This window comes from Manis javanica, chromosome 4 (assembly GCF_040802235.1).
Source record: "Manis javanica isolate MJ-LG chromosome 4, MJ_LKY, whole genome shotgun sequence".
Taxonomy (NCBI): Eukaryota; Metazoa; Chordata; class Mammalia; order Pholidota; family Manidae; genus Manis; species Manis javanica.
In genome coordinates, this window is record NC_133159.1 from 27,477,065 (window position 1) to 27,493,053 (window position 15,989).

Genomic DNA, 15,989 nt, shown 5'->3' on the forward strand with positions numbered 1-15,989 from the left:
GTTGCTTCCATATCTTGGCTATTGTAAAAAGCACTGCAATAAACATAAGGATGCATATGTCTTTTTGAATCTGAGAAGTTGTATTCTTTGGGTAAATTCCAAGGAGTGGGATTCCCGGGTCAAATGGTATTTCTATTTTGAGTTTTCTGAGGAACCTCAATATTGCTTTCCACAATGGTTGAACTAGCTTACATTCCCACCAGCAGTGTAGAAGGGTTCCACTTTCTCCGCATCCTCACGAGCATTTGTTGTTCTTAGTCTTTTCGATGCTGGCCATCCTTACTGGTGTGAGGTGATATCTTATTGTGGCTTTAATTTGCATTTCCTGATGATTAATGATGTGGAGTATCTTTTCATGTGTCTGTTGGCCATCTGAATTTCTCTTTCGAGAACTGTCTTTTCATATCCTCTGCCCATTTGTTAATCGGATTATTTGCTGTTTGGATATTGAGGCATGTAAGTTCTTTATATATTTTGGATGTTAACTGCTTCTCGGATATGTCATTTACAAATATATTCTCCCATACTGTAGGATGCCTTTTTGTTCTCTTGATGGTGTGCTTTGCCGTACAGATGCTTGTTAGTTTGATGTAGTCCCATGTGTTCATTTTTGCTTTTCTTTCCCTCGCTCAAGGAGATGCGTTCAGGAAGAAGTTGCTCATGTTTATATTCAGGACATTTTTGCCTATGTTGTCTTCTAAGAGTTTTATGGTTTCATGACTTACATTTAGGTCTTTGATCCATTTTGAAATTACTTTTGTGTGTGGGGTTAAACAATAATCCAGTTTCATTCTCTTGCATGTAGCTGTCCAGTTTTGCCAACACCAGCTATTGAAGAGGCTGTTATTTTCCCATTGTATGTCCATGGCTCCTTTATCATATATTAATTGACCATATATGGTTGGGTTTATATCAGGGCTCTCTAGTCTGTTCCATTGGGTCAGTTCTAATGCCAGTACCAAATTGTCTTGATTACTGTGGCTTTGTAGTAGAGCTTGAAGTTGGGGAGCATAATTCTCCCAGCTTTATTCTTCCTTCTCAGAATTGCCTTGGCTATTCAAGGTCTTTTGTGGTTCCATATGAATTTTAGAATGATTTTCTCTAGTTCATTGAAGAATGCTGTTGGTATTTTGATAGGAATTGCATTAATCTGTAGTTTGCTTTAGGCAGGATATCCATTTTGACAATATTAATTCTTCCTATCCATGAGCATGGAATGTGTTTCCATTTATTGGTATCTTCTTTAATTTTTCTCTCATGAGTGTCTTGTAGTTTTGTGAGTATAGGTCTTTCACTTCCTTGGTTAGGTTTATTCCTAGGTATTTTATTCTTTTTGATGCAATTATGAATTTTCCTGATTTCTCTTCTGCTAGTTCATGGTTAGTGTATAGGAATGCCACAGATTTCTGTGTATTAATTTTGTATCCTGCAACTTTGCTGAATTCAGATATTAGAGATAATAGTTTTGGAGAGGATTCTTTAGGGTTTTTTATGTACAATATCATGTCATCTGCAAACAGAGACAGTTTAACTTCTTCTTTGCCAATCTGGATGCCTTTTATTTCTTCATGTTGTCTGATTGCTCTGGGTAGGACCTCCAGTACTACGTTGAATAGAAGTGGGGAAAGTGGGCATCCTTGTCTTGTTCTTGATCTTAAAGGAAAAGCTTTCAGCTTCTCGCTGTTAATTATGATGTTGGCTGTTTGTTTGTCATATATGGCCTTTATTATGTTGAGGTACTTGCCCTCTATACCCATTTTGTTGAGAATTTTTATCATGAATGGATGTTGAATTTTGTCAAATGCTTTTTCAGCATCTATGGAGATGATCATGTGGTATTTGTCCTTCTTTTTGGTTGATATAGTGGATGATGATGATGAATTTTTGAATGTTGTACCATCCTTGCATCCCTGGGATGAATCCCACTTGATCATGATGGATGATCTTTTTGATGTATTTTTTAATTCAGTTTGCTAATATTTTGTTGAGTATTTTTGCATCTATGTTCATCAAGGATATTGGTCTGTAATTATCTTTTTTTGTGGTGTCTTTGCCTGGTTTTGGTATTAGAGTGATGCTGGCCTCATAGAATGAGTTTGGAAGTATTCCCTCTTCTACTCATTGGAAAACTTTAATGAGGATGAGTATTAGGTCTTCACTAAATGTTTGATAAAATTCAGCGGTGAAGCCATCTGTTCCAGGTGTTTTGTTCTTAGGTAGTTTTTTGATTACCAGTTCGATTTTGTTGCTGGTAATTGGTCCGTTCAGATTTTCTGTTTCTTCCTTGGTCAGCCTTGGAAGGTTGTATTTTTCTAGAAAGTTGTCCATTTCTTCTAGGTTATCTAGTTTGTTAGCATATAATTTTTCATAGTATTCTCTCATAATTCTTTGTATTTCTGTAGTGTCATCTTGATTTTTCCTTTCTCATTTCTGATTCTGTTTATGTCTGTAGACTCTCTTTTTTTCTTGATAAGTCTGGCTAGGGGTTTATCTATTTTGTTTAATTTCTTGAAGAGCCATCTCTTGCTTTCATTGATTCTTTCTATTGTTTTATTCTTCTTGATTTTATTTATTTCTGCTCTAATCTTTATTATGTCCCTCCTTCTCCTGACTTTGGGCCTCATTTGTTCTTCTTTAATTAGTTTCATTATTGTGAGTTTGGACTGCTTATATGGGATTGTTTTTCTTTACTGAGGTAGGCCTGTATTACAATATACTTCCCTCTTAGCATGGCTTTGGCTGCGTCCCACAGATTTTGTGGTGTTGAATTATTGTTGTCATTTGTCTCCATATATTGCTTGGTCTCTCTTTTTATGTGGTCATTGATTCATTAGTTATTTAGGTGCATGTTGTGATGCCTCCATGTGTTTGTGGGATTTTTTGTTTTCTTTGCATAATTTATTTCTAGTTTCATACCTTCGTGGTCTGTGAAACTGGATGGTACAATTTCAGTCTTTTTTTAATTTACTGAGGCTCCTTTTGTGGCCTTGTATATAATCTGTTCTTGAAAATGTCCCATGTGCACTTGAGAAGAATGTATATTCTGCTGCTTTTGGGTATAGAGTTCTGTAGATGTCTGTTAGGTCCATCTGTTCTAATGTGTTGTTCAGTGCCTCTGTGTCCTTACTTATTTTCTGTGTGGTTGATCTGTCCTTCAGAGTGAGTGAAGTGTTGAGTCTCCTATAATGAATGCATTGCATTCTGTTACCCCTTTTAATTCAGTTAGTATTTGTTTCACATATGTAGGTGCTCCTGTGTTGGGAGCATAGATATTTATAATGGTTATATCTTCTTGTTGGATTAACCCCTTTATCATTATGTAATGTCCTTCTTTGTCTTTTGTGACTTTGTTTTGAAATCTATTTTTTCTGATAGAAGTACTGCAACTCCTGCTTTTTTCTCCTTATTAGTTGCATTAAATATTTTTTTCCATTCTTTCACTTTTAGTCTGTGTATGTCTTTGGTTTAAAGTGAGTCTCTTGTAGACAGCATATAGAAAGGTCTTGTTTTTTTATGCATTTAGTGACTCTATGTCTTTTGATTGGTGCATTCAGTCGATTTTCATTTAGGGTGATTATTGATAGGTATGTACTTTTTGCCATTGCAGACTTTAGATTCGTTCTACCAAAGGTTCAGGGTTAAGTACCTTACTATCTAAGAGTCTAACTTTACTCACTTAATATGCTATTACAAACACAATCTAAAGGTTCTTTTCTTTTTCTCCTCCTTTTTCTTCCTCCTCCATTCTTTATATATTAGGTATCATATTCTGTACTCTTTGTCTATCCCTTGATTGACTTTGGGGATAGTTAATTTAATTTTGCTATTGCTTTGTAACTAGCTGTTCTCCTTTCTTTACTGTAGTTTTATTACCTCTGTTGACAGCCATTAAACCTTAGGAACACTTCCATCAATAGCAGTCCCTCCAAAATAGACTGTAGAGATGATTTGTGGAAGGTAAATTCTTTCAGCTTTTGCTTATGTAGAAATTGTTTAATCCCTCCTTCAAATTTAAATGATTATCTTGCCAGAAAATGTACTCTTGGTTCCAGGCCCTTCTGCTTCATTGCATTAAATGTAGCATGCCACTTCCTTCTGACTTGTAAGGTTTCTGCTGAGAAGTCTAATGTTAGCCTGATGGGCTTTCCTTTGTATGTCATCTTACTTCTCTCTCTGGCTGTTTTTAATAGTCTGTCCTTATCCTTGATCTTTGCCATTTTAATTACTATATGTCTTGGTGTTATCTTCCTTGGGTCCCTTGTGTTGGGAGATCTGTGGATCTCCATGGCCTGAGAGGGTATCTCCTTCCCTAGATTGGGGAAATTTTCAGCAATTACCCCCTCAAAGACATTTTCTATCCCTTTCTCTCTTCTTCTTCTGGTACCCATATAATGCGAATATTGTTCCATTTGGATTGGTCACACAGTTCTCTCAATATTCTTTCATTTCTAGAGATCCTTTTTTTTCTCTGTGCCTCAGCTTCCTTGTATTCCTCTTCTCTGGTTTCTATTTCATTTATCCTCACCTCCACCATATCTAATCTGCTTTTAATACCCTCTACTGTGCTCTTCAACAATTGGATCTCCAACCGGAATTCATTCCTGAGTTCTTGAATATCTTTCCGTACCTCCATTAGCATGTTAATGATTTTCATTTTGAACTCCCTTTCAGGAAGAGTCGTGAGGCCCATGTCATCTTTTTCGGGGATTATATTAATTTTACTCTGAGCCAGGTTCCTTTGGCATTTCATATTTGTATATGGCGCCCTCTAGTGTCCGAAAGCTCTACTCTCTGGAGCTGCTCAGCCCCTGAAGCAATGTCAGGGGTCGCAGTTGAGTGGGATTGGTTCCTGGGTGGAGGAAAGAGCTGTTTTCTGCTTCCCGGCCGCTATGCCTGTCTCCACTGCCTGAACCAGCGGGCTGAGCACACAGGTATAAGCCTCTATGCTTTGTGTTTGTAGTTGCTGTAGACAGATCTTCCCTCTGGCTTGCCTAACGCCAGGGTAGGGTTTCCCGGTTTGCGAGCCAGGTGGAGCTGGCCCGGAAAAAGGCACAGTAGGCTGCCTATTACGGAGGGGGTCCTTGGAGCTGTATAGCCAGCCATGGAGCGGGAGCACCTGGAAATCGTGAAAGCTCCCAACCTGTTGGGCAAAGTGCACCCAGACAGTTTTTTCTACCGGTCCTTTCTCCTGAGCAGTAAGCTCAATCCTTGCCCCTTTAGCAGCCCTCTTACTTAGGGCTTCCTTGTTAGGAAGTCTCTCAGACCACCTGCCTTTTTTTCGTTCCAGAACATCCGGATATGGATCCCTGCTTTCCACAGTGACTGGAATCTCAGTCTCTCCAGGAATTCTGCCTGTCTTAGCTTTCCAATCCCCTAATCACGAGAGTATCATGAAAACACCATGAAATGTAGGTTTATGCTCCCAGAGCAGATCTCCAGAGCTAGGTATTCAGCAGTCCCAGGCCTCCACTCCCTCCCCGCTCTGTTTCTCTTCCTCCAGCCCATGAGCTGGGGTGGGGGAATGGTTTGGGTCCCACCGGGCCACAGCTTTTGTACGTTACCTTGTTCCATGAGGTCTGCTGTTTTCTCCAGGTGTATGCAGTCTGGCGCAGTCCTCTTTCCTGTTTCTCTTTCAGGATTAGTTGTATTAATTATATTTTCATATTATATGTGGTTTTAAAAGGAAGCCTCTGTCTCACCTCTCACACCGCCATCTTTAATCCTCTCCCTGCCATATGAGTTCTTTGTATATTTTGGATGTATATAATTGGATAAATCATTTATAAATATATTCTCCCATACTGTAGGTTGTCTTTTTGTTTGGTTGATGGTATCCTTTGCTGTACAGAAGATTTTTAGATTGATGTAGTCCCACTTGTTCATTTTTGCTTTTTTCCCCTTGCCTGGGGAGATGTGTCCAGAAAAAATTGCTCATACTTAAGTTCAAGAGATTTTTACCTATGTTTTCTTCTGAGAGTTTTATGGTTTCATCTCTTATATTGAGGTCTTTAATCCATTCCAAGTTTACTTTTGTATATGGAGTTAGACAAGAATCCAGTTTCATTCTCTTGCATGTAGCTTTCTGTGTATCCCAACACCATTTATTGAAGAGACTATCTTTTCCTCATTGTATATTCATGGCTCCTTTATCATATATTAATTGACTATATTTGTGTGGGTTTATTTCTGGGCTTTATTCTATTCCATTGATCTATGTGTCTGTTCTTATACCATTACCATATTGTTTTGGTTATTGTAGCTTTATAGTGTAGCTTGAAGTCAGGGAGCTATGTTCTTCTTTGTCAAGATTGCTTTGACTCTTACTGTCTTTATGTATATCTGTCTTTCTTTTCTTACTCATCTTTAGGTATACCAGCAACATCTATAAATTACAATCTAGTTGTCAAATTTAAAGGGCTCCATACTTATAGGAAAACAGTTTTTTACCCTGTACTGGGTCTTTTATTCCTCTCTTCACTAGGAATTATCTATTTTTGATTACTCTCAAAGTGAACAGTGATAATAGTGAGGTTATAGTAAAATACAAATTTAAGTGAAATCTAGATACGTTTTTTTCCATTCTTTTTTATTGTGGTAAAATTCAGATTCATGTAATTTTGATTATCTTAATATCTATCTTTCTTTACTTTTTCTACTAGGTTGTGGGTAGTATGGATGCCCACCCAAGCAGATACTGTGCCACAGTAAGAGTTCAGAGACCCCGACAGGAAATCATCCAGGATTTAGCCTCCATGGTCCGAGAACTTCTCATTCAGTTTTATAAGTCAACTCGGTTCAAACCTACTCGTATCATCTTTTATCGGGATGGTGTTTCAGAGGGACAGTTTAGGCAGGTTGGTTGTTTGTTATCTCATCGTACTATGACTAAAGAAGATACTGTGTTTATAATATGGTGTCTAGTTCTGAAGTTAGAAGTCCTCAATTAAGTCAAGAGTCCCTAAAGTCAAAAGTTGATGGTTCCTTAGATTTTCCCTTTTAAAACATTTTCTATGGATATGTAGGCTTGCTTGCTAAATGATGCTCTGATAATAGTTAAGATGGAATAGAGTACATTCAGCTATTGAGTGATAAGATTAAGAAATTCTGAGACTAAATTATCTTACTTTGAAGTATGTATACGAGAACAGCTGACTATATCAGATCTTTCCATTTCATCTTATCTAGGTATTATATTATGAACTACTAGCAATTCGAGAAGCCTGCATCAGTTTGGAGAAAGACTATCAACCTGGAATAACCTACATTGTAGTTCAGAAGAGACATCACACTCGATTATTTTGTGCTGATAGGACAGAAAGGGTAATCTGCCATCTGTTGTAGTATTATAAACCAAGCTTATCTAAATAGTTCATAGAGCACTTAACAAAGGCTCTCTGCCAACAGCAGAGTTTCTAATATAGAATAGAAAATTTCAACAAAGCAGATTATGAGTTACAGAAGCATGAAAGTAGGTTGTTACTTTTTAACTTTCTAGAATTTCTAGTAACATTCCAAATGTTCAAAATCCCTTTAATGCTTTTTTTGTTCTTGTGGAGAAACTTATAGGTTTAAAATGATTCTTTTGTTAATATTTTCCTTATAGTTCAGAAAAAAAATTATATATTGTCTTTTTAAATATATTGTAAAAATTTTTTTTAAAAGCTAGGGACTTTCTAGAATGATTAGTGGAAATTCATATGAACTAACTTTTAAAATACTTCCTTTAAAATTCACAAAATTATTTTCTAGGTATTTTATAATGTGAATGTATATTTTTATAATTAAGAGGGGAAAAAGGTATAATATCTAGGGAAATATGTCTTCTTGTCTGTGTGCAACATGGGCAAATAGCAAGCAGTCTTGTTATCATTTCCAGTGCTCTGCCCCCATCCTGAAAACCTTGGAGCAGAGAAATCTGAAGATTGTAAGTGTCAATATCCCCTTGGGAAAGGGGTTCAATAGAAAAGACTAAGAGAGGAGTGTGTCTTGTCTTTGGTATATATATATATTTGGTCGTTGTTATAATTACTGCATAACTTTGGGCAAGTAACTTAACATCTCTACCAGTTTCTTTCTCTGCAAGGTTTCGATAATACTTTATGTGGGTTGTTAAGAAGACTAAATAAATTAAAATATGTAATGCTCTTAGAGTGGTGCTTGGCACATACTAAAAACACTCAATAAAGGATAGCTAGGAGTATAGTGGTAGTGATAATGCTAATAATGAATGAAAAAGAAAGAATAGCAGACATTGTTCTAGGTATTTTTTATAAGTTTAACTCATTTAATCTTCACAAACATGCAATAAGTTACTTACTGTTATGATCCCCACTTTCCACAGGAGGAAACTGTGACACAGGGAGGTTAAATAACCTCCCAAGGTTACAAAGCTAGTAGTTGGTAGAACCCAGGACTCAAACTAGGCAACCTGGCTCCAGAGTGCTCTTAACCACTGTCCTACCACCTCTCTGATAGCAGTAGTGATAGTTTTTGTTATGGCCTCCAGGCTGTTACAGGCCTTTGACCCCAGATTACCAGGTATATATCGGTCCCTAGAAAACCAAAGGTTTCTTCAAAAGTAGTACTAGGAAAGCCAAAGTTAGGTTTATAATTACTAGCATCTGATGTTTACCCATGCCAATCCTTCATTTCTTTACTTCTTTTTCACCTTTGCTCTAAATACTACTATAAAAATAGATGAGAGATAATTATAAGTGAGGAAACAGAGGCAGAGAGGTAAATACCATGCCTAAAACCTGGTGGATCTGTGATATTGAACCCAGCATTCTGTTGCCTCTCTAAATACAGTGCAATTTTGTATATATATTAATTAGAATAGGCATAATTTAGTAGATTATGAACTGTTTTCTTTGTTTTGTGCTTAGCAAACTGTAGCTGCTTAGTTAGTCCACATAGCTGTAACTCAAGCCACTTCCTGACAGCAGTCCCTCACATGGCGGAAATAATGTCTGTGAGTCAGTAAACTAATTTCTGATTTGCTAGCCCAATAAACCTAGACTTACAGTTAATGATTTTAAATGTGTTAGGAATAAGGAGATGGAGGTGAGTAGAAATATGCATTTTAAAGTATCATATTAGGAGCCTTTGATTATCAGGAATTTTGAACCATTTCATTCATATCATATCTACTCAGAGAAAATTATGGTGTCTGTTCCCTCACATGATGTTGAAACTGCTAGTATGAAATAAAAGGAATAGGGCCTTTGCAGTCATTTCCGTGTTTGACTTCCAGTTCTGCCCTTTACTGTATGCTATTGAGCTAATTATTTTATATGCCTGAGCCCTAGTTTCCCCTAAACAAATGGGAATAATACCTAACTTGCAGGATTACTAGGATTAGAATAATGTATGTAAAGTATCTGATGTATAAATGGTTAACAAATGGTGGCTATGGTTGATGTAGTTGACAGCGTCCTCTATCTCTAAAAATATCATGTTCTCCATGGAAAATGCCAATTTTCATAGATGACAAAGTTAAGAGTACCTGCTGTGCACAGGTACCATAAATTTAGAGCACTTAAAGTAATTTAAAATTTATTTTAATTCTTCCCTCCATATTGTGATCAACTACCAGCTAAGCATCAGTAAAGACTAATCAGCTCTCACTTTCAGCAACATTTAAGAATAGGAACCAGGTCTAGAATAAGGTCCACTCATCATGCTTCCTTAAGCAGTATTTGAAACTGAAAGCAATGAAACATGGAGTCAACTTATATATTTATACATTTTAAAAAGTGCTTTCAGATACCTGCTTTATCTTTATCTTGTTTAAACTTTGACCAAACCTAGGTTGGAAGAAGTGGCAATATCCCAGCTGGAACCACAGTCGACACAGACATCACACACCCATACGAATTTGATTTTTACCTCTGTAGCCACGCTGGAATACAGGTGAGCCTATACTTTGGATAAAATGTTTTGATTCTGGAACTTCTGTTATGTATATTTTTTTAAATCTCAGAAAAAGGAGACAAAAATACGCTGCACTCCAAATTGTTTCCACATGAAATTAGATGAAACTTCCAGGAAATAAACTTCTTCCCCTTTCTTACCTTAAGAGGGGCTTATTTCCATGAGAATACCAGAATATTAATAGTTTAATAGATTGAATCTCCCTCAGCTGAGTCCTTAATTTAACCTGAAACCTCAAAAAATGTTTAAAATATCTGATTGCTCCTTTGACATGTTCCTTTATAAAAAAGGAAAAAAGTACTATAAAAGTACTTCATAGAAAACTTTGACATTTACTGCAGACATTGAGCATGTGAGTTTCATTATAGAATTACACCTTCGAATTTCAGTTAAACAACTTGAAGAGTGTTTTCATATTCCTTTAAGAAACTCTTTCTGTTGATTTGTTAGCTACACTTAGTAGACTATAAGTTTTAAATTAATTGCTTTTCAAACTTTGCAGCAGCAGAGACTGAGTCCACATTCCCAGAATGTCTGAAAGAAAGTAGCCCTGAACTATTTTAGATTATTTGTCATTGATTAAAATAGAAATTTCACATGTACCTTACTATACAGTGTATTTTAAAGTTTTATATCTACCACATAGACTAACCCAGTTTTATTCTTACAACTTTAGAATTATTGTCTTTGTTTAGAATTATTTATCTTCGTTCTTATTTCTTCTCCTCTTTGTAATCAATGCTATACATTTTCCTGGTAGATGGTAACAGTTAACAAAACAGAGTTAAAAGTGTAGAGAATAAAATCTGTGTCACTAGGTTACATATTTTAACCTAGCATTTCCCTCCATGTATGCCAAAGAATGCTATTGCTGTGACTTTTAAATAACTATCACAGAGGAGAAAAAAAGATCCTCTGTTCAAATAAATCTTGGAAATGCTGGTTAAACAGATTTTTTAACTCTAGAATTTATGGATACCACTGATATGCACATGGTCATTATGAATTTTCAAGGTAGGAATATTTCCCCAGTGTATTTAACCAGAAACTTTAAGAACCAATTTTCCTTTGGAACATGAAGTTGAACCTTTGATCTAGTCAGCAAATGACCAGGAATATTTCACAATAGGATAAAACATGGTTTTTTACACATCTTGCCAGCTTTGGTAGAATTTTCAAACTTCTCTGAGATCAAAAAAAGGTCATATTTGTTACCAGCTAAAACATTTTAAAAACCAGTCATTTCTAAGCACTGTAAGAGATCTTTTTTTATATCATTAATGTACAATTACTTGAACAACATTATGGTTACTGGACTCCCCCCCTATTATCAAGTCCCTCCCACATACCGCATTACAGTCACTGTCCATCAGCATAGTAAGATGCTATACAATCATTACTTGTCTTCTCTGTATATACTGCCTTCCCCATGTCCCCACCCCCCTACATTATGGGTACTAATTGTAATGCCCTGTTTTCCCCCTTATCCCTCCCTTCCCACCCATCCTCCTCAGTCCCTTTCCCTTTGGTAACTGTGAGTGCATTCTTGGGTTCTGTGAGTCTGCTGCTGTTTTGTTCCTTCAGTTTTTCTTTGTTCTTATACTCCACATATGAGTGAAGTCATTTGGTACTTGTCTTTCTCCACCTGGCTTATTTCACTGAGCATAATACCCTCTAGCTCCATCCATGTTGTTGCAAATGGTAGGATTTGTTTTCTTCTTATGGCTGAATAATATTGCATTGTGTATATGTACCACATCTCTTTTATCCATTCATCTACTGATGGACACTTAGGTTGCTTCCATTTCTTGGCTATTTTAAATACTGCTGTGATAAACATAGGAGTGCATATGTCTTTTTCACACTGGGATGCTGCATTCTTAGGGTAGGTTCCTAAGAGTGGAATTCCTGGGTCAAATGGTATTTCTATTATTAGTTTTTTGAGGACCCTTCATACTGCTTTCCACAATGGTTGAACTAGTTTACATTCCCACCAGCAGTGTAGAAGGATTCTCCTTTCTCCACATCCTTGCCAACATTTGTTGTTTGTCTTTGGATGTCGGCGATCCTAACTGGTGTGAGGTGATATCTCATTGTGGTTTTAATTTGCATTTCCCTGATGATTAGTGATGTGAGCATCTTCCCATGTGTCTGTTGGCCATCTGAATTTCTTCTTTGGAGAAGTGTCTGTTCAATTCCTCTGCCCATTTTTTTTTTTTTTGAGCAACAAGAAGTCTTTATTTAAGGCAAACTCCATACTCAAAGATGGGGGGTGGTGTGGGCAACCTCAGAGAAGGTTAAAGGCTTAGGATTCATGGTTTTTAAAGATTCCAAGAATGAGACCAAGAGCCAAGGGTGCGTAGGCTCGCCGTGCAGCCTCAGGGCCTCTGCGGGGAGAGACTTCGTGTCACCTGCTCAGTCAGCCCTCCACATAGTCTGTAAGGTGAGCTTAACACAAGGAATTTTTTGATCCTGTTCTTCTCCAAGGCAATAGTTCCCCTCAAGCAGTGGAAACATGGTGTTTAGAACTGCTTGCCCTGCCTTAAAACAAAGTCAGTTGTTGGCTAATTACCATAAAGTATGTTTGAAATATTACCTCCTAACTCCCTGGTTGTTTTTTTTTTTTTTTTGAGAGGGCATCTCTCATATTTACTGATCAAATGGTTGTTAACAACAATAAAACTCTGTATAGGGCACTCAATGCACAATCATTAATCAACCCCAAGCCTAATTCTCAACAGTCTCCAATCTTCTGAAGCATAACGAACAAGTTCTTACATGGTGAACAAGTTCTCACATAGTGAATAAGTTCTTACATGGTGAACAGTGCAAGGGCAGTCATATCACAGAAACTTTCAGTTCTGATCACGTATCATGAAATATAAACAATCAAGTCAGATATGATTATTCATTTTATTTTTATACTTAATTTATATGTGAATCCCACATTTCTCCCTTATTTTTTTTTTGAATAAGATGCTGAAGTGGTAGGTAGATGCAAGATAAAGGTAGAAAACATAATTTAGTGCTGTAAGAGGGCAAATGTAGATGATCAGGTCTGTGCCTATAGACTAAGTATTAATCCAAGCTAGACAAGGGCAACAAAACATCCACAGATGCAGAAGATTACTCTCAAAACAGGGGGGGTGAGGTTCTAAGCCTCACCTCTGTTGATCCCCAATTTCTCACCTGATGGCCCCCCTGCGACTGTGCCTGTCTTAGGTTGTTCCTCCCTTGAGGAATCTTACCCGTCTCTGGCTAACCAGCCGTCTTCCAGGGCCATACAGGGAAATGTAAAGTTGGTAAGTGAGAGAGAAGCAATATTCTCTGAAAAGGTTAGCTTTTTACTTCTTTGCAGATTTATGTCCTGTGACTTCTATGCCCAGCATTTGTCTTGAGGTATCTTTACCACTTGGAAGAATTATGATACTCGGTAATTTTCGATATGAGGCATGAATTCTACTAAAGGGCTGTAGTTAGGAAGGAAGAAAAAAAGCTATAGAGGTAGCAGATGGAAGAAAACATGGGAAGATTGATTATTTCTTTGACATAACTTCTTGTAGAGTAACATAAGCATGTATAGGTTTTAACAAACTACTAATTAAGTTGCATACACACATTAACAGAATAGGAATACAGATACATAACTAAAGCAGACCTACAATTATCAGCCATATCCAGTGAAACCAAGAAAACCAGTTAGGTACCCTAGGCATTTGTGAAAATTTATCAATAATATGATGGATATTGTCTAACTGCATTTGAATAGTTTGAGAAAAATCAGACAAATTAAAACAACACATTCCTGGGAACTGTTCACATCCATGTTCTTTTAACAGTAAATAGTCTATAGTCAGTCGATTTTGGAGCACTACAACTTGCACTTCTCCTAATTCTTGGTTGAGTTCTGACAATATAGATCCAGTCAAATTTGTTGTTTTACTGTATGCACACACCAGCTTAGATATCTCCTTCTGCATTCCAATGGCAAGTCCATGAGTGGGATGAATGCAGCTACAACTGCAACAGCACCAGGATCTTTATTGAAGTTTTTTGATGATCATCTTCTGGAATGACTCTTCCAGAGGATGTTGATGTTGGAAGTTCTTCTTCATATTGTATCTTAATTCATTTTCTGGGTAGCCAAATTAGGCTTTGATCCTCTGTATAAACACAAACAAACCCTTTGCCCACACTTTGATATGACCTTTATACCATTGTGAAGAACCTATTGGAGACCACCACACAGGAACTGCTTTTGTTTTTTAAGAGAAAGAAATATTATCAGAAAAATGTACTTCCATAGCTGATCATCTGACACCCTTTAAAAGATCAAAATTAAGGATAAGTAAAGCATGCATTAATCTTTGATTTGCAATCAATTTTAACCTATCAGGGGGTAATCCCCTCCTTTTTTGTTATCATTAATCTACAATTACATGAAGAATATTATGTTTACTAGGCTCTCCCCTATACCAGGTCCCCCCCACAAACCCCATTACAGTCACTGTCCATCAGCATAGCAAAATGTTGTAGAATCATTACTTGCCTTCGCTGTGTTGCACAGCCCTCCCCTTTCCCCCATGCCCCACATTATACATGCTAATCATAATACCCCCTTTCTTCTTCCCCACCCTTACCCTTCCCTACCCTCCCATTCTCCCCAGTCTCTTTCCCTTTGGTAACTGTAAGTCCATTCTTGGGTTCTGTGATTCTGCTGCTATTTTGTTCCTTCAGTTTTTCCTTTGTTCTTATACTCCACAGATGAGTGAAATCATTTGGTATTTGTTTTTCTCCACTTGGCTTATTTCACTGAGCATAATACCCTCTAGCTCCATCCATGTTGTTGCAAATGGTAGGATTTGTGTTCTTCTTATGGCTGAATAATATTCCATTGTGTATATGTACCACATCTCCTTTATCCATTCATCTACTGATGGACACTTAGGTTGCTTCCATTTCTTGGCTATTTTAAATACTGCTGTGATAAACATAGGAGTGCATATGTCCTTTTCACACTGGGATGCTGCATTCTTAGGGTACGTTCCTAAGAGTGGAATTCCTGGGTCAAATGGTATTTCTATTATTAGTTTTTTGAGGAACCTCCATACTGCTTTTCACAATGGTTGAACTAGTTTACATTCTCACCAGCAGTGTAGAAGGATTCCCCTTTCTCCACATCCTTGCCAACATTTGTTGTTGTTTGTCTTTGGATGTTGGCCATCCTAACTGGTGTGAGGTGATATCTCATTGTGATTTTAATTTGCATTTCCCTGATAATTAGTGATGTGGAGCATCTTCTCATATGTCTGTTGGCCATCTGAATTTCTTCTCTGGAGAACTGCCTGTTCAGCTCCTCTGCCCATTTTTTAATTGGTTTATTTGCTTTTTGTTTGTTGAGGTGTGTGAGCTCTTTATATAATTTGGATGTCTACTCCTTATCAGATATGTCATTTATGAATATATTCTCCCATACTGTAGGATGTCTTTTTGTTCTACTGATGGTATCCTTTGCTGTACAGAAGCTTTTTAGTTTGATATAGTCCCACTTGTTCATTTTTGCTTTTGTTTCCCTTGCCTGGGGAGATATGTTCATAAAGAAGTTGCTCATGTTTAAGTCCAAGAGATTTTTGCCTATATTTTTTTCGAAGAGTTCTGCGGTTTCACTACTGACATTCAGGTCTTTGATCCATTTTGAATTTACTTTTGTGTACAGGGTTAGACAATAATCCAGTTTCATTCTCTTACATGTAGCTGTCCAGTTTTGCCAACACCAGCTATTGAAGAGGCTGTCATTTCCACACTGTATATCCATGGCTCCTTTATCATATATTAATTGACCATATGTGCTTGGGTTTATATCTGGACTCTCTAGTCTGTACCACTGGTCTATAGGTCTGTTCTTGTGCCAGTACCAAATTATCTTGATTACTGGGCCATTGTAGTAGAGCTTGAAGTCAGGGAGTGTAATTCCCCCTGCTTTATTCTTCCTTCTCAGGATTGCTTTGGCTATTTGGAATCTTTTGTGGTTCCATATGAATTTGTTCCAGTTTGTT

General features: G+C 37.1%; 1 protein-coding gene and 1 long non-coding RNA gene across 3 annotated transcripts in view; one reads left to right on the forward strand and one right to left on the reverse strand.

Moving 5' to 3' along the window:
• AGO3 (argonaute RISC catalytic component 3) overlaps window positions 1-15,989 on the forward strand; it is a 141,433-nt gene that overhangs the window by 101,059 nt on the left and 24,385 nt on the right. Inside the window, exons 15-18 of one of the 2 annotated variants that reach the window (XM_037021309.2) lie at window positions 6,660-6,854; window positions 7,186-7,320; window positions 7,877-7,924; window positions 9,811-9,912. In XM_037021309.2, coding sequence (XP_036877204.1) covers window positions 6,660-6,854; window positions 7,186-7,320; window positions 7,877-7,924; window positions 9,811-9,912 — 480 coding nt within the window. The remainder of the gene's footprint in view (window positions 1-6,659; window positions 6,855-7,185; window positions 7,321-7,876; window positions 7,925-9,810; window positions 9,913-15,989) is intronic. The other variant, XM_037021310.2, reaches the window with a different exon arrangement.
• Window positions 1-15,989, reverse strand: part of LOC108407153 (uncharacterized) — a 70,023-nt gene that overhangs the window by 22,786 nt on the left and 31,248 nt on the right. The gene's annotated exons all lie outside the window — the stretch shown is intronic.